General features: G+C 46.4%; 1 protein-coding gene across 1 annotated transcript in view; it reads right to left on the minus strand.

The window, feature by feature from the left end:
- The window catches only part of herc1 (HECT and RLD domain containing E3 ubiquitin protein ligase family member 1), a 96,846-nt gene that overhangs the window by 29,971 nt on the left and 48,938 nt on the right, over nt 1–17,937 (minus strand). The window contains exons 41-59 of the mRNA XM_083653036.1: nt 17,690–17,856; nt 17,429–17,545; nt 15,699–15,945; nt 15,223–15,344; nt 14,306–14,544; nt 12,792–13,060; nt 11,100–11,152; nt 10,721–10,921; nt 9,704–9,878; nt 8,013–8,280; nt 7,609–7,822; nt 6,665–6,873; nt 5,377–5,504; nt 4,629–4,765; nt 2,609–2,809; nt 2,336–2,466; nt 1,932–2,161; nt 1,455–1,575; nt 153–302 (exon numbers count right to left, since the gene is read on the minus strand). Of these exons, the coding sequence (XP_083509162.1) occupies nt 153–302; nt 1,455–1,575; nt 1,932–2,161; nt 2,336–2,466; nt 2,609–2,809; nt 4,629–4,765; nt 5,377–5,504; nt 6,665–6,873; nt 7,609–7,822; nt 8,013–8,280; nt 9,704–9,878; nt 10,721–10,921; nt 11,100–11,152; nt 12,792–13,060; nt 14,306–14,544; nt 15,223–15,344; nt 15,699–15,945; nt 17,429–17,545; nt 17,690–17,856 (3,379 nt within the window). The remainder of the gene's footprint in view (nt 1–152; nt 303–1,454; nt 1,576–1,931; nt 2,162–2,335; nt 2,467–2,608; nt 2,810–4,628; nt 4,766–5,376; nt 5,505–6,664; nt 6,874–7,608; nt 7,823–8,012; nt 8,281–9,703; nt 9,879–10,720; nt 10,922–11,099; nt 11,153–12,791; nt 13,061–14,305; nt 14,545–15,222; nt 15,345–15,698; nt 15,946–17,428; nt 17,546–17,689; nt 17,857–17,937) is intronic.

Below are 17,937 nucleotides of genomic sequence, written 5' to 3' on the forward strand. Positions count from 1 at the left end.
AAAACAAAAAAAGATAAATTACCTTGTATTACTTGTTACCAAAAACACCATTGTCACATCCTGTGAATCTGTCCATCATCTGTGTGTGTGTGTGCGCGCGTGTGTGTGTCTGTGTGTGTGTGTGTGTGTGTGTGCGTGCGCGCGTGTGTTACCCGCAATGACCAGATGTTCATGAGGCCTCCCACTCCTCCAGACGCGAGCGCCAGGCCGTCAGGGCTGAAGGCCACGGTCCTCACCGGGGTGATGTGGCCCTTCAGGTGGAAAACACAAAAAGCTCCTTCCTGCGACCACCGGGAGTACTGCTGGCAAAGCGCGCGCACACACACACACACACACACACACACACACACACACACACACACACACACACACACACACACACACAATGAAAGCTTGTCAATTAAGAGTGTACTGTGCTCAAACACATTCAAGTCAAGTCAAGTCACTTTATATGCCATTTACAGTAGGGACTGCATTGGAATTGGGGTGCTAGGAGCTTAAAAAAACATACATAACAAATCACAGGACAGCATATGAAAACATTTAGATACCATGTAAAAAGAATAAAAGGAATAAAAGGGTTACAATTTAAAAAAGATAAAAGGAGACAAGTGCATATTGGATAGAACAGAGTTCTCCAGCTCAAGTTTTAAAGTGCAAGATAATTAAAGTGCACATGGGGCTCCAGTCCACAGTGTGTCCCTAGCAGGCCTCGATGTCTGTGTGTGTATATAAACCTTTACCTACAGTGACATCCTGCTCTGTTTGTGGGTGCAAGCAGTGTAGTCTAAAGCTGGGCTCAGACTACAGGATTCTGACAATCCTAGCCGATTTTGAAATCTGGCTGTGACACGCACTACAGGAGAATCTTCCCAGATTATCTTCCCTAGAATCTCAAACAGCTCACACTACAAGATAATCGGTGCCGAACGTCGGGCCCGACCAAGCTTGGCAAGCTGCCAGGCCAGATTTCTCCTCCGATTCTCGGGAGGGGTGAATCGGGCATAAATCGGCCCGAAAATCCTGTAGTGTGAGCCAGCCTTAAGTCTAGCGAGCAGCTCCTTCTTTCTAGAGCGTCCACATTATTAAACAGTCAGATATGATTGCTGGTTCTCGTAGCTGCCACATCTCAATGAGAGTTAATGAGAGCCTAATGTTTGATCATTGTCTCATAATACATGCCAATGTAAGCCAATCTTCTTATACAATACCGCCATCCAAGTTTGTGTCCGCCGAGGTACCTTGAGAAGCGGTCAGTTTTAACAAAGTGCTTTATTTAGTGTTTTTTTTTTTACCAGTTTTAATTACAGACAGGTCTGGACTAGAAGTTGGCCCATTGAGCGAATGTATAATAACTGTTCTGTTCATATGGTTTCACACTCTTCAGTGTTAATCTGCCAAATCTATGTTAGTAGGCAGGGAATCTACCGTTGGGACACCCAAAATGTACAGACCTTGAATTTAGGTTTTGCTTCATTCTCCCACCATCCCTCTGAACCAGAAGAGCTGGATTCTGGGAACCTGGAGGCGTCTTGAGGAACAGTCCAGACTAAGACAAGACCACTTTGGCAGCATCTGAAACACACACAGTCACAGAGTGTGTGACACACACAAACACACACACCCCCTCGTGCATGTGCACACACACACACACACACACACACACACACACACACACACACACACACGAACACACACACGAACACGTAATATTCCTCCATGAGAATGAACTGTCCTTGGATTGTGAAGCACCGTTAACCCCAACCAACCGCTCCAGTGGAGCTGATCAGTGGCCAGCAGATCAGACTGTGGTTGTACTGGTCAGCTTCCAGATATGAATGTGTGAGTGTGAGCAGGGTCCACTTGGAAAAGAGATGGAAATCTCAATGCGATTACCCTGGATAAATAAAGGTGTAAAAAACAACACATACGTGGCTAGCATGCTGAGGGGCTTGGAGCCATGTCCGGGCAGGCTGCACCAGGCCACGCTGTTGACCACGGACGGGTGACTGAGACTCTGCAAGCAGCGCCAGCCCGCGCCCGAGTCCGAGCCGGAGTCCGAGTCCGAGTCGGGACCGGCCCACAGCTTGACCGTCTCCTCTTTGGCACAGGTCAGCAGGATCCGACCAGTAGGACTCCACTTCATGCTGCTGATCGACTCCTGGGTTCACACCGTGAAAAGTGGGTTCAGTTGTGGGAAGAATCAGCATGCAATCTAACTTACTCATAGAAACGACAACAATTACTGGCTTTGGTCGATCTGTATGCAATAATCTTATGCAAGACTCACAACTGTTATAGATTACAATTGGTTCTATAATGAAATATTACTTACCTTGTGTGCATCAATGACCACAATCGCTCCTTTTTCTAAGGGCTCTTTGGATCCTATCAGTAGCTTGCCATCTGCATAGCCCACAGCGAAGGGCTTATCTTCACTGTACCAAGCTATGTGCATCACCGCCACTGGGAGAGGAGAAAACGTCACTTTGACCGTCACCTCCACAGTTATGATATGTACGTAAAATACAAACTGGCAGAAATAATGCTTCATTCAGCGTGTATAATCAAATGTACAAAATGTCATCATTGTTCTTCTTCATCATACCATCTTTCCTGTAACAGTGCTCCAGCTCAGTGCGGTGCATGGTGGAGGCATCCAGCACTTGGACGAGGCCCAGGGAGCCGTCCATACGTCCCACCAGCAGCAGGTCTTTGGGTTCCCCGCCCCACAGGGAGCCCGCCTCGCCTTCAGGCCAGGCCAGCGCCGACACCCAGTGAGGCTGCACGTCCAACAGGCCCTTACCACCTAGGAGGGGAGGAGAGGACCAAACCATTGGGGTAGGGCGGGTGGAATAAATGGCCTACCTGTTTGTTACACTCGAGGGGGGAGTTTAGACTTGGACAGATGAAGCCAAATGCGAAAGTATCAAAAATTGCACTTCCTCAAATGGCCACTTGAGGCAGGCTGCAAAATGGAGTCATTCCCCATTCACCCCCAGGTTACAAAAATGCCCTACTTTATTCACCTCATGTAGAAGAGACGCGTGATTTCTAACTCCACATAGGATAAGCAATAACCACGCCCTGTGGTGCTGGGATTGGCCAGGAGCAACACTGGAGGGCACGCAGCCCAGCGACTTCATGAACCAACTGAATAGCTCTTGAGAACGGACAGCGATTTCGAGAGCGGACATTGAAATGAATTATGGTCACCTACCTTCCTTAGCATAGGAGGCTAATAATAATAATAATAAGTATAATAATTGTAATCTACACAATGTACACAATCTACAAAAACATGCAATAATATAAACGGTGTTGTGTTCACGTTCATAGCTCATATAATATAATGTATATCGTTCAAGCTCAATTCTTACCCAGAAAAAAGGTAGGCTACAGCACTGAAAATGTAACAAGCAATAGTTTTTTAAACATCTTTATTTTAAAAGATGAAAAACCCCAGGTGCTTTAGTCCCAAGCTTCAATGCTCCTGGCCAATCCCAGCGCCACAGGGCGTGGTTATTGCTTATCCTATGTGGGTTTAGAAATCACGCAGCAGAGACAGTTTGGCTTGAGAGACTAACAGGAAGCGTAAACACAATCGGTTCGGCAGAGCTTATCCCCGCAGCCTGCTCCCAGTGAGTTACTAGCTTTGACCAGAGATGATCCCTGGTCAGAGCAGGTAAAACAGCCGGCGTTTTGAACAAGAAGTCGTAACACAAACGAGTCAAGTGGACGGGGCTACATAAGGGGAATAACAGAAACAAACATGTTTAAAGCCTGGTTAAAAAAACGGTTTTGGTCTCTAGTAGTGTTGTGCCGATTGGCGATCGGATTGTATTTCGCCAATTGAATGGCTGAATGACGAATGATTTTCCCTACACCTAGGCGATGTCTATCTACCCCCCCCCCCCACGAGTGTGTGTGTGTTTTAGTGTAGAGCGTCAGATTGAATTTATAAACGCACCCACTCCCAACTCGTCAAATTAACGTTTGAGAATAAGGACAGGTGGTCAGCTCATTCATGCACCACATGCTGCGGCATGTGGAGAACGAGAGAGAGAAAAGAAAAAGAAAAAAGAAGATACAGACGACGTCCATGTCTTTTTATAGTCTATGCTTACGCTGGTCATTTTATTAAATTCTGAATGTATGTTCATACGTCATAATGCAGTTTTAAAATGTCTTGCGAAGTAAATTATGGAGTGAGCTTATCAATTCAACTAGAATGCCCACAGAAAATGGGTTAGTAACAGAGATCGTCTCATGGCAAAGGCACAGTAGAGAATGTGCTCATGCAAGCTAACAGGAATGTGATAGCTGACTTCCATCCTTGGGGCTTGAAAGTGGCCGTGGACAGATGGCGTATGCTGCAGGCTGGATGGTGGGAGGCAGGAAATTATGACTGGACCACATCCAGTTCTGAGGCCTATCCATTTTTAATGGAAGCTATAAAAACTTAATACCTGCTCATTCAATACAAGTTGAGCCTTATCACACAAACGCCTTTTATTGAAGACATGTTTCAAAACTGCTCAAATGTAGGTTATTTTGAACGTACTTTGTACAGTGTATTCCAATAAAGAGGTGCATAGAACCCAAAGGCGGGGGGGAAAGGTGTTTACCATTGACTTGCCAGATGTTAACCATCTTGTCCATAGCAGAGGCCAGGTATTTTCCAGTGACGCTCCAGGACAAAGGTGACAGGCAGGGGTCGCCGGGGGATCCCAAGCAAGTCAAGCCCTCCTCTGAAGATCCCTCACTAATCAAAGAAAAACAGAAGAAGAAAATCGATTAAAGCTCAAATGAAAAATGACTTTTTAACTATTTCAGATCACATCCCTGGTCATAGAGTGCACCTATATAACAATGTATGCTAAAAAAAAAAAAAAAAAAAAAAAAGGGTAAAAAAAAAAATCGAATTTCTTTGGTTTTTCACGTCAAAAGTCAATCATGTTGTCTTCATTCATAAGGAAATCTACAGTCTGCTTACGTCAGCTAGTACTGTCAAATGTCAAACCCAATTTCAACCAATAATATCATGAGATGACAGCTGTCAATCAATCTTCATGGCTAGGAGAAAATTCCCAGCAGGCAACATGGCTGCCTACTAAATATAATATACCCCATAAATATTAATATACTTAGCCAATAAGTATATAACATACAAAATAAAACAAACGGTAATGTCTTCATTTAATGTAAATGTAGATTTTGTGATTGCACTGCTGCTTTTGGAGAAAATGCAGTCTTCCGTGTAATTGATAATATAATTTATACAATATGAGATACTGTAGTTTCCCAGAACACAGAGGTTTTTGGAGGTAGAACAGAGGACATATATGGTCCTTGTTGCGCCTTAGAAAGCCTTACTTCTTATTGAAGATGCAGGTCTGCTGGAGGGTGTACTGGCTCTTGGTTACATTCCACACCCTGACCGTGCCATCGCTGCCGCTAGTAGCTAACAGGCCTTTCTTACTGCACCAACCACATGTGATGACCTAAACGCAGAGAAAGCCTTCATTAAACACCAAACAGAAAGACAGCACACCAAATACCACGTGATTAGATCAATGTTGGAATGTCTCGTCATATAGACACATTGATAAGTCTCTTGCAGACACGCAGAAAGAAGAGAGAGAGACATTAAAAGAGTATAAACATTTACCGTAAATTCCGCACTATAAGCCGCACCGGAGTATAAGCCGCATCTGCAAAGTTGACTGTTTTTTACATATATAAGCCGCACCGGACTATAAGCCGCGGGTGTTTTAATGTTTTTTTTTTTTTTTTTGTGTTTTAATGTTTAATTACCATATGTAAGGGTTCATGCACAGAGGGGATTGTCGGGAAAGAGATGGCTGTTTGAGGAAGCTCCCATTTATTAACATTTCAACAAAACAACATAACACAACACCACCTGTGTTGTGTTATGTTATGTTATGTTGTTAAAAGAGGGCAAGAGAGGAAATTAAAACAGAAGTGGATTTATAGTTAGAAAGAGTGCTAAAAAAGAGAGATTTTTTTTTTTTTTTTTGAAAAAAATCCATAGATAAGCCGCACCGTTATATAAGCCGCAGGGGCCAAAAAAGGCCAAAAAACGGGAAAAATTTACGGTAGACAGGTTAGAGACTATTTGCAATTTAAAAAAAAGATCAGATGGATCAGAAATAGTGCTGTGAAAGAACCTTGGAAGTTCTAGAAACACATTGGATTACTTTCTTCATGTTCCTTGGTAAAACAATCAGGATTCCTAAAACGTACAAAATTGAAATGGATTACACCAAGCGTGATGTCTATAGCAGAGCAATTTAGAGAGAGAGTGGCATCAGCGGAGGACCAAAATGCGTGACTCATTAGCCAATGAACAGCCAGGAAGGGGACTTGTGCTACTTTTGAATGCTAAAATAATTTGATAAAAATAAAAATAAACTTTCAAAGTACAACACAAACAATCCATTTTGCTGCAACTCGACAGTGCTGCTTAATCCAGGACCTTACTTCCTGGAACTCTTGAGAGTAAAAAACTGGTCCATTGGAGTGAATGGAGATGTCGCGACTCTTCTATATACACGGCTCTGGTCTATAAGGGTTAACAATTTTGAGTTCCAGCAGGGAAATCTCCTGAGCCCCCCCCCCCCCCCGGCCCGCGGTCACTAACCCGGCTCTGGTGGGCCTCGAGCTTGACGGAGGAGCACTTGCGCAGGTCCCCCGCCATGTCGGCCAAGCTCAGCGGCCGGCTGTGGTTGTTGTCTCGGTCGTGGGCGGCCAGCGTGCGGACCAGCTGCTGGGCGGCCCACTGGCGGTGCTGCGAAGACAGCCTGGAGGACAGGCAGCAGGCCGCCAGAGCGTTGGCCAGCTCCAGAGGGCCTACAGCGGAGGGATTATGGGAAGGATGGGCATACAAATGCGCAATTAGACCTGCTCGACATGGAACACAAAGGGACATGGCCGCCCGGTGAGTGAGAGAAGGGAAGGAAAGAAAAAAAGGCAAAAATAAAACAGAAACAGCAAATGATGACGTGTGAAGAGAAATCGGTGACACGCTAGCACAAGCATGACCCGCTTTTGGATGACATGTTTGCAGGGAAGCTTGGCAGACATATCTCATATATCACTATGCAATTATTACCAAGATCGACATGCTAATTTTAAAGTTAAGCGACTTTGAGTACCTAGAAAAGCGCTATATAAGTTGAATGTATTATTATTATTAAAGTGCAAAAACACAAACCATAAAACTTGCAGAAGTTTACTATGGGGGTTACCATTTGAAAAGTATAATAATGTATTATGGTCTAATCATAAAATAAATGTAATACTAAAGATACTTTAATTTGGGAAAGTTGGGATATATTTTTGCGAATTCAGTCTCACTTAAAACGTCAAACCCAGTAACAAATATTATTTATACTACGCAATCAAATATTTACCAAAACAAAAACTACCAGTGTACTAATATGACATTTTCTTATGATTCTGACACATAACAATTAACCAATTAGATTAGAAAAAAAATTCACAGGGAAATAAATGAGATGAGATGTATGAAATAACATAAGTGGATAATGTCCTTCCATCACCTGCTCTCCTAACACTACAAACCTCTTTTCTCTATGTCTGCCTTGTCATAAGCAGGTCTGAGTCTGGCTCCTTTATCTGCCAGCAGGGCCACCAGAGCCTGAGTGACCACAAAGTTGGGAGAGGTGACCAGCTTGTTCTCCTCCGCCACGCCACGCAGGAAGCTGGGCAGGAACTTCCTCTGGATGGGGTCGTCCACTGTGGTCAGGTTCATGCCCGTAGCTGCAGAGATCAGGTTCTGGAAATGGCGGAAAAAAGCAAAAGGCATTGGTCCAAGACCCACGAGTAAAACAAAGTGTGCCCAACCCTAGCTGGGACTTCCAGGTTTCCGAGGCAAATGGAACGCACCATAACATCCAAGTAAACGCACGACGGGATGACTGTCGTGCCATGGTAAAAGCACAAGGCTGAAGACCAATATTGTCTACCTGCGTGCAGAGCTGCACCAGCAGCTTGGCAGCATTTGGACTGTTGGAGGCCAGGCAGCCCACAGCTGTGCTCAGGTAGGCCAGGCAGGAGATGGGTTTGCCGGCCTTGGCGGCTCCGCGGGGCCGCTCGGCTGGCCCGGAGCCTGCTGTAGGACTGGTAGAAAGGCCAGCTCGCCCTGCCGCCGCCAGACACATCAGCCTGACCAGAGTCCTGATGTCAGTCAAACCCAGGGACTCCAGACCTGCTGCGAGGCTACAGCTAGAACCACTGGGAGAGGAGGAGGGAGGGAGGGAGAGAAGAAACAAGGGAGGGGGAGAGGGAAGGCGAGAGGAAAGAATATGTATAACAGACACACAGAAGCTGTATTTCCATCTAATGCGTATCCATCCACTCAGTTTAATTGAATAAATTGGCTTTCTGAACGACAGGGGGAAAAAAAGTATTTCAAGAACTGATTGGTATTGGTCAAGTCGCTATTGTTTTATGTTGGGAGTATTTTTCAAGATACAAGATCAAAAATAGAACAGAAGCTCAAACTATCGCTGCAGTGTAGTTTCAACATGGCTTCGGCGTATGGTGTGAACGAGGGCTTAAGCTTAATTTATACTTATTATAAAGTGTCGCTCAGCACATGGTCGCAGACGAAAAAGAAAGTGTCGCTCATGGTGTTGCATTTATACTTCAGAGGACGTTCGCCTCGGTTCAACGGTCACGTGACACTCGAACGCTATAAGCAGCTGCAGACTGACAGCCAAGAGAAGAGAGGGAACGAAATGCACAGTGAAACCACGCCGGAGGCAAGACGTAACGTACTTGGCTGCAGCCGCATATAAACAGCACACAACCACACAACTCACCTCCTCTCTCTCTGGGAAATTGGTCACGACGTTCTTTGTGATTTTCACGAAGTCATACATCAAGGACAGGCTGATAAAAATAGCAGGGGCACGTTCATTCATTTCAATTGAGGGAAAACTAGCGGGTGGACCCCAACCAAAACAAGGAAGTTCAAGCGCGTGCCGTCTATATAGCCAATCAGACTTGCGCGATACTATGACGTAGTCAGCGACACTAGACATTTCACCAGGTAGCAGACACTGCTCGCCGACACTTGAAAGTGTCGACTCAAGTCCTCATTTCTGTCGGCGACCGTTTCAAAAGTGTCGGCAGACGAAGCATAAATTGGGCTTTAGTCTGCCTGTTTTGTTGCTCTAAGTCATTTAATAATGCTGCTTTGTCACTTGCTGACCCAAACCGCCCGCCCCACGGACAAAACCTTGGGACCCACGGGTTTGGGGTGGACCCGTGCATCACCGGAGCTTACTGTAATAGTAATGCAGAGCGTACAGGCCACATGGAGAGAGCGGGTAGCCATGTTGGCGTCCTGAGTGTGACTGTGGTGATGGAAGCCTACCTGACAGAGAGCAGGGAGAGTGCTCTCATCACCATGGTCCTGAGTGTGACTGTGGTGATGGAAGCCTACCTGACAGAGAGCAGGGAGAGTGCTCTCATCACCATGGTCCTGAGTGTGACTGTGGTGATGGAAGCCTACCTGACAGAGAGCAGGGAGAGTGCTCTCATCACCATGGTCCTGAGTGTGACTGTGGTGATGGAAGCCTACCTGACAGAGAGCAGGGAGAGTGCTCTCATCACCATGGTCCTGAGTGTGACTGTGGTGATGGAAGCCTACCTGACAGAGAGCAGGGAGAGTGCTCTCATCACCATGGTCCTGGCCAGCAGCACCTGGGCTGCAGCCGTCACCCTCCTCAGGGCCATCACCCGGTCGTGAGGGTTCTGCAGAGCTGCTGCCTGCTCCCCCAGGGTCACTCTGCCTGAGGAGCTCTTATCCACTGAGCTTTGACATCCTGAACACACACGCACACGCACACGCACACACACACACACACACACACACACACACACACCATTACATATGCTGCACACTATAAATTATGTTATTAATTTATGCTAATAATTATGTTAATAATTTAGGGCTCAGACAATGTGGGTTTTTGAAGGCCAACACCGACTGAGTCCCCTCAGTTCCCTGGGTTTTGCTTTGATATGATTGGCTCATGGATAGAGCGGGTGTATGATGGTTAGTCGTGACAAAGCTAGGGGACTGTGAGGTACCACGCAGGTGACAAACTGTGCTATCAGTAAAGGGTGGTCAACTCTGAGAATGACCTACCACTACTAATAAGGGAATGTCCTACTTATCCTACCCAGCTCAAACAATGGCTCAAGGCAGATCAGAACTGCCACCACTTTTAAGTGATTTTATTGTATTTTCTGTATGGAGGTATGTACATGTATTATGTTTTAGTTGACTGTACTGCATTCTTCTACCTTGTTTGATTGTGTTACTGTATGCATTCTATTTTCTCTGTTACCTGCCTAGGGACTACGGATGGAAATTAGCATCCTTGCTAAATATTTACATCTTGTTTGATGTTCGTTAATGTGCATTGTCCCTATCAAATAAACAAATAAATTAAAAATGAAACACCACATACTGTATTAGACTGTATTAAACTAACTTGGTGATCAGCAATAACCAAGGTAACTCGGTGATTGGTGATTTATCCACCAAAGACACATTTTAGGCTTTTTAATTTCAGACCAAGGGACGGTACAACCAAAAAAGGCAAGATGACTGGATGAGTCCACCCCCCCGCCCCACCCCTTCCCTCCTCCTCCTCCTCACCTATCTGCAGCAGAGTCTCCTCCATGCTGTTGGTGGCTGTCACCATAGCAACGGAGGCTCCCAGTGGGTCACTGTCAGGGAACTGGACCGCTTCGGGGACGACCCTGCGCTCGCTCAGACCCAAGGGGCCGGCCAGAAGCTCAAACTCCTCCTCCCCTGTCAGCTTCTCATCTTCATCAACATCCAGCATGTCCCAGTCTTCTGTAGGAGCGACACACACACACACACACACACACACACACACACACACACACACACACACACACACACACACACACACACACACTTGGAAATCTGACAAAAACACTTCAGGGGGTATTATGGCAGTAAACAGATATGCTATATTTCAAATGAACAATATGTTCATATTAGATCTTACCTTCATAGACGCTGTCCTGCTTTCCCAGGAGGTCAGGAGCCTGCCCTTTGTATCTGAATACATAGCACATAATTCAATAAGATGAGCTGATGCCATCATCATCTGAACTACCTTTGACAGTAAGCCAATAACATGAGAGTCAAGACCATGGCTGTGCTTACAGAATGCATGATAGCACTTTTACTTCTGATTCCCCCCCCATTTTCTCCCCAGTTGTACTTGGCCAATTTCCCCCTGCTGCGCCAGTCGCTGCTCCACCCTCTGCCGATCTGGGGAGATCCGTAGACTAGCACCATGCTTCCTCTGGCAGTTGTCAGCCGCTTCTTTTCACCTGACAGCGGGGAGCTTCACCGGCATGACGTAGCACGTTAGGAGGATCACGCTATTCCCACCAGTTCCCTTCCGCACCGACGAGGCGGCCCGACCGACCAGAGGAGGCGCTAGTGCAGTGACGAGGACACATACCCTCAATCCGGCTTCCCACCCGCAGACACAGCCAATCGTGCCTGTATGGACGCCGGACCAAGCCGGAGGTAACACGGGGACGCGAACCTGCGACCCTCATGTTGGTAGGCGGGGAATCTACCGCTACACTACCCGGATGCCCGAATGCATGAGAGCACTTAACCCAACAAGTTAAGTCTATATAGACTTCAGAAATCCACACCTTACAAAGGCTCTGAAAGCAGCACATTGACTATTTATATTGAGGCACGTGGTAAACACTGCACACCATAAAGTACTTCTGGTTTACCACAGTGGTCAGAAGGGAGGCCTGTCGCTCTAACCTCAATGGATTCCTGAGTCCTGACACAATTCCACAATGGAGTATGAAAACAAGTGATGTCTCTGCATGTCACCCGTCAAGCTAGCAGCTCTAACATCGTAAACTAATCTTACACACACACCAAAGCTGACATCAAAATGTAACTTCACAAACAAACTCATTGGTTTGGTTGCTGAGTGATTCAGAGGTCAAACATTGTACTATTACTATTGTATTTTTCTTTTTCTTTCCACCATGATTTTACTATTGAAAAATGAAATAATTGTATGATGAATGCAAATGCACAACTGTAAGGTTGAAATAATGATTGCAAAATGAATGTTATGTTAGATTTTGTGTAATGTTTTTCTGTGTTGGACCCCAGGAAGACTAGCTTTTGCAATTGCAAAAGCTAATGGGGATCCTAATAAATAAACAAATAAACAAATAAACAAACTGACAGCTGAGTACCCATGTAACTCAGGGGTAGCGCCGCGGTGTCTTAAATCTCACAGGGATAACCAAGTTTAGCGTGACTCCCCTACTCTATAGCACCAGAGCATTTAAAAGAGTAGAAATGCCAGCTACAGTAATAGGACGACATGCCCAAAATGAGCCTTTAATGTTCACTTAATTTTGTTAGGAATCTATTGTGGCGAGAGAGAGAGAGAGAGAGAGAGAGAGAGAGAGAGAGAGAGAGAGACCATTACATACCACTGTGGTAAGTCAAAATTGTGTTCACAGCAAGCAGTTTCCACTGGTTTCCCCTCTCTTTTTAAGCAGCCGATATACCGGTTTTAGAAGCAGGTCAGGTCCACAGGTCTGATGTGTCAGCTTCATAAGAGGACCAAGTAATATTGGGGCAAAGACAACCATAATGCTGAGATACTTTTGAGAAACCAGTGGGCATCGTCGGTAGAGCCTACCTCTCCACGATGGGGACTTTGGCCTTGCTCTTGATGGCCAGGTACTTCTCTCTGCAGCCGCCACAGAGCAGGTAGTAGGGGTTGCCGCTCCCGCACTCCCCTCCGAACCAGCCGTCCACGTAGGAGCCGTTGCTGCGGTAGCCCTGGCGGTTGGCGCTGCGGCCGCAGCCCGGATGGCTCTTCTTCATGTGCTGGTTGAAGTTGGCCACGCTGGCCTCGCACAGCTCACACACCACCACTTCATCACGCTCCTCGGTCTCACACACGTGCTGCAGACAGGGAGACAGACGGGTAGTCACACAATGAGACACACAGCCGTGGACAGTCACAGCCCAGAGACAAACACGACACAACAGCTGTTAGGGTTCAGTACAAGCAGCAGAGCATCCATGCAAGAAATAAACAGACATGTGAATCAATGTCAGCTTGGCGTTAGTGAGTGATCATGAGTTACAAGCAACAGCCCAACCCGTTCTCACTCTGAGCGCGTCGCATATTGACGCTTTGTCCTGTCCCTTGTGCGTCGCGTGTTACTAACATGGTACCCTTGAGCGACACATGAAACGACTTGGGCTTTCCGACTAAACTCAATGCAAACCCATGGAAGTCATCTTTGACGCTTATGCAACTGCTCCCCTATTAGCCTAACTGCTCCACCATTAGTCAACTGCTCGCCCATTAGGGTCTGGAGGAGCTAACCTCTCCCAGACCCTAACCCTAAACCTAACCTCTCCCACCCCATGCCTAACCCTAACCTCTCCCAGACCCTAACCCTAACCCTAACCTCTCCCACCCCATGCCTAAACCTAACCTCCCCCAGACCCTAAACCTAACCTCTCCCACCTCCCACGCCTAAACCTAACCTCCCCCCAGACGCTAATGGTGAGCAGTTGACTAATGGGCGAGCAGTTAGGCTGATGGGGGAGCAGTTGCCATAAGCGTCAAAGTTGACTTCTATGGGTTTGCATTGAGTTTAGTCGGAAAGCCCAAGTCGTTTCATGGGTCGCTCAAGGGTACCATGTTAGTAACAAGTGGCGCATAAGGGACGGGACAAAGCGTCAATATGCTACGTGGTCGGAGTGAGAACGTGTTGAACAGCCAGTCGTCAGCATCCCTGTTCATCATCTAATTAATAATAACATAATTAATATCTTAGGTTTTTTTAGGGTCAACTTCACTTATCTTATTTTCATGTAAGAGCCAATGGTGCAATAGGGGGCAATGTGCCGCAGCAAGTGGGTGTAGCTGTCTCTTATCATATATCTCACTACTATAAGGCGAGGAGGGGTGCCACTCACGGTATGGCGCACCACACGATTACCCAGAACATCACAGGCGAGCACGCGAGCCATGCTAGACACGATGAGTGCACGATATTTCCTAGTATGACTAATATAGCCAGCATTTCAGCATGCACATATCATTATATCTGTGAGTGAGATGTCAAACGCATGGCAGCTAAAGAGCAGAACGGTGATGGCAGCCCTCTGGCCATAGCATAAAATCACACACACCCATGTTGGCCAGTCCAGTACCTCCGGGATCCACATTCCCAGAATGTCCGTGTCGCTGGCCAGGTCCTGGCCGAACATGGCCTCCATGGTCTCCTCGTCCAGGTCCATGTCCAGCTCTTCGTCCAGGTTGAAGTCGTACAGGGCTCCGGGGTCCTGCTGTTGCTGGAGATGTTGTTGGAGGGCGGAGACCTCGCGGCGAGACTGACTATGATGGGCCTGTACTGAGCGGTATAGACCGGCTTATAAGGAAGGGGACATTTTAAGAGAAGCGAGGAAGGTGTGAGATATGTAGATTAGCCAACTCTGAAGATGAGAAGCCATTTGTGTAGGGTAGGGCTGTGCAATAACATCGATAGGGCAATATATCGCAATACTTTTTTCTGCGATACTGTATCGATATTTCCCATATCGATTTTTTTTGCACAGCCGTGTGGTCAGTGACACAATAAGAATACTTTTTATGTCAGTGCGTTCAGTAACACACTCAACACTCAGTAGTTTTGACTAAATTTGTCCACTAAGTTATCAATATAAAGTGATGGACATATTATTACACTACCTGGGTGGTACACAGCAAGTTGTTATTTTTAGCTCTATTTTTTTATTTTGAGTAAATTGTGTATTGCAATATATCACAATATGTATTGTATCGCAATGTATCGCGATATAATCGTATCGTGACCCATGTATCGTGATACATATCGTGAGGTCCTTGCCAATACCCAGCCCTAGTGGTAGGTATAGGTAGGTAGGTAGGTACTGTATATATTGTGTGTGTGTGTGTGTGTGTGTGTGTGTGTGTGTGTGTGTGTGTGTGTGTGTGTGTGTGTGTGTGTGTGTGTGTGTGTGTGTGTGTGTGTGTGTGTGTGTGTGTGTGTGTGTGTGTGTGTGTGTGTGTGTGTGTGTTGTGTTCTCACCAGCGCGGGCCAGCAGTGTGCGTGCAGCCAGGTCAAAGCGGTGTTTTCTACTGACAGCAGAGCGGCCTCTTGCAGGAGGACCGTTGCCGGCTGACGCACTGTCCTGCTCCAGACCCTCAGGGCTACACACAACACAAATATACACTTCAGTTCTCACACCTGCCAACCTGCACGCTTTTTTCGTAGCAGGCACGCATTTTGACATCGAAGTACGCTGGTACGATTTGTCACTTAAAGCTACGCAAAAATGCGTTGACGCCTGTGAATTCAATGGTGCACATGCAGTTGTGCAATATCCAAGCGTATTGTGTGTTGTGAATCCTACTTCATCCTGTGGCGATAACCTGACCAATCCAACGGATGAAAAGAACGAGTCTAGCCATCAGAGGCAGAGGAGGGCGGGTCATGACTTAACAGTTGTTTTTTTCCGCCGTCATCTATTCAGTGACAATTGTTTTAAGAGTCCCTTATTGTACCTCTCGCTGAAGCCTTCCTCCAGTTCGGAAGTATCTGCGCTGGCGATGTCTCCAGGTGAGCACAGATAGGAGTTCCTATCCAGGGATTTGCCTCCACCCGAAGCTGTGGCACCAGGAAAGGAGGAGGAGTCGGACCCACCGCCGCCCCCAGAGTGAGCCTCGTCATGCTCCTCCTCGGTGCCTGGGTGCTCGATCATCCACATGGCCAGCACAGTGATGTTCTGGGCATCTGCCTCTCCCTGGGCGCCTGAGGACACCGGGAATACATCTAGCACTCAGTAACACAACACACTAAAGCACAGATGGGCAAAATAAGGCGGCCCGCGATGGAATTGCAAAAAAACAAACATTTACAGTGCACCTGAACGCAACATGCAAGATACCCGCTGTGTCCAAATGTTCATGTCATTCTGGCCAATACTCCACTTCTGTTATAACATTTCATTCTGGAATATGGAATAGGCTATCTTTCAATCATCTTTATGACTAAAAGGCTAAAAGTAATGTGTAAGAAATGACTAACAAAGTAATGTGTAAGAAATGACTGTTCTAGTCATTTCTTGCGGCCCTGGGGCCTGGTGCAAAATGCGGCCCCAGGGCCGGACTCAAAGAAAAACAAAACGACCCTCAAAAACTCAATAAAAGGCAGAATTATGTTAATAAATCTCATCTGCTACAGCCATTGGATTTGTATCACTATTATATCAGGAGATTAACAAGAAATGACCAATCACAACGGGGGAGAGGGTTAAAAATAGGGAGATTCCCGCAAAAATCAGGAGTGTTGGCAGGTATAATCTCCAATGTGTGGCCCTTCGCTTACTTGATGTAAGTCAGTGTGGACCCTCAGGGAAAAACGAAATTCCCCCCGAGATGCCAAGTTGACTTGAAAAGACACCATTTACACCTTGTTTTTAGCTGAAATCTTCACTGTAGCTTTGAATTGAAAGTCCCGTTTTCACTTTCACTTTAAGCACACGGCTACGGTGAAGTTTTCAACTAAAAACAGCGTGTAAGTGATGTCTTTTCGAGGTAACTGCATCTTGGGGCTTCTGAAGACTTGGATTATGCCAGAACGATGTATGGAACGATTTTGTGTCACCCCCCCCCCCCTCTCCTTTTTATTTATTTTTTGCTTTGAAAGTTGGTCAACGTTCACTTCAATTGTTTAGGAGAATACTGTAACTCTGTTTCCCTGAAAACCTCCATGAATGACTCAAAAACTTTCAACGGCATAGGGGTGAGTAGATAATGACTGAATTTTAATTTTTGGGTGAACTTATCCTTTAAAGCAGCCATTGGGAACTTTCATTTTGTGTTTATTGCTTACTAAAACTGCATTTCCTGAACACCGAGGCGTCTCCAGCTGTCTCCACTGGGCTGTCCGAGCCGTGGCAGGGCTTCTCCGAGTCAGCGAGCCTCCCCCACTGTTTTATTTGATTGATTGATTGATTGATTGATTGATTTATGGTTGAAGTCACTGCTTCATCCGCAACACTCTGCAATCTACAACACTTTCATTCCAAATTACCGTTACATTGTTGTACTATGTTGTCCTGTTGCACTGTTCATTGTACTGTAAGGCCCGGCTCTTTCCTTACTTGTGTTTGGAAAGTGATGCGACCCAAAGAAGAAGTATATTTGTTTTCCCGTACACTTGTGTTGGGCATGAATTAAAGCTCAACTGAACTGAATACTGTTACAGCCATCGGGGCTTGAGAGAGACTGACCGGTGGCCTCCAGAGCTTTGGTGATCTGGCGCAGGGAGAAGCCCATCTCCAACAGCGGCACAGCGATGGCAGGAGGAGGGGGAGACGTAGACAGTCTGCTGCTGGGGTCCGACAGGGCTGCAGAAAACATTCACCGACATTAGTGAAATCATTGGGGCATTTGGCATGCAGCTGTGAAAAGTTTATTCTTTTGACAATCAAGGTTTTCACCAGGACAGCGGCAATATCTAATGCATGTGAATGGCGATCTGGTATACTTACAGGTCCCTGTTCTGTTCTGGGGCCTGCCGGGCTGGGAGTCAGGGGAGGTGAGGCTCTGTCTGCGGCCCACCTCCTCTGAGGGAGAGGTGGGCAGAGAGGACACTGGAGGAGTCTGGGCTCGTCGGGTCGGAAGCAGGGTGGTGGTTGGGTAGCTGGAGAACATTTGCCTGTCGAGACAGAGGAGCATTAAAACAAGCGCCTCAGTTGATCATACTTATGGCTTAATGCTATAGGCATAGCATTAGCAC

Source organism: Poromitra crassiceps (assembly GCF_964638095.1).
Source record: "Poromitra crassiceps genome assembly, chromosome: 16".
NCBI lineage: Eukaryota > Metazoa > Chordata > Actinopteri > Beryciformes > Melamphaidae > Poromitra > Poromitra crassiceps.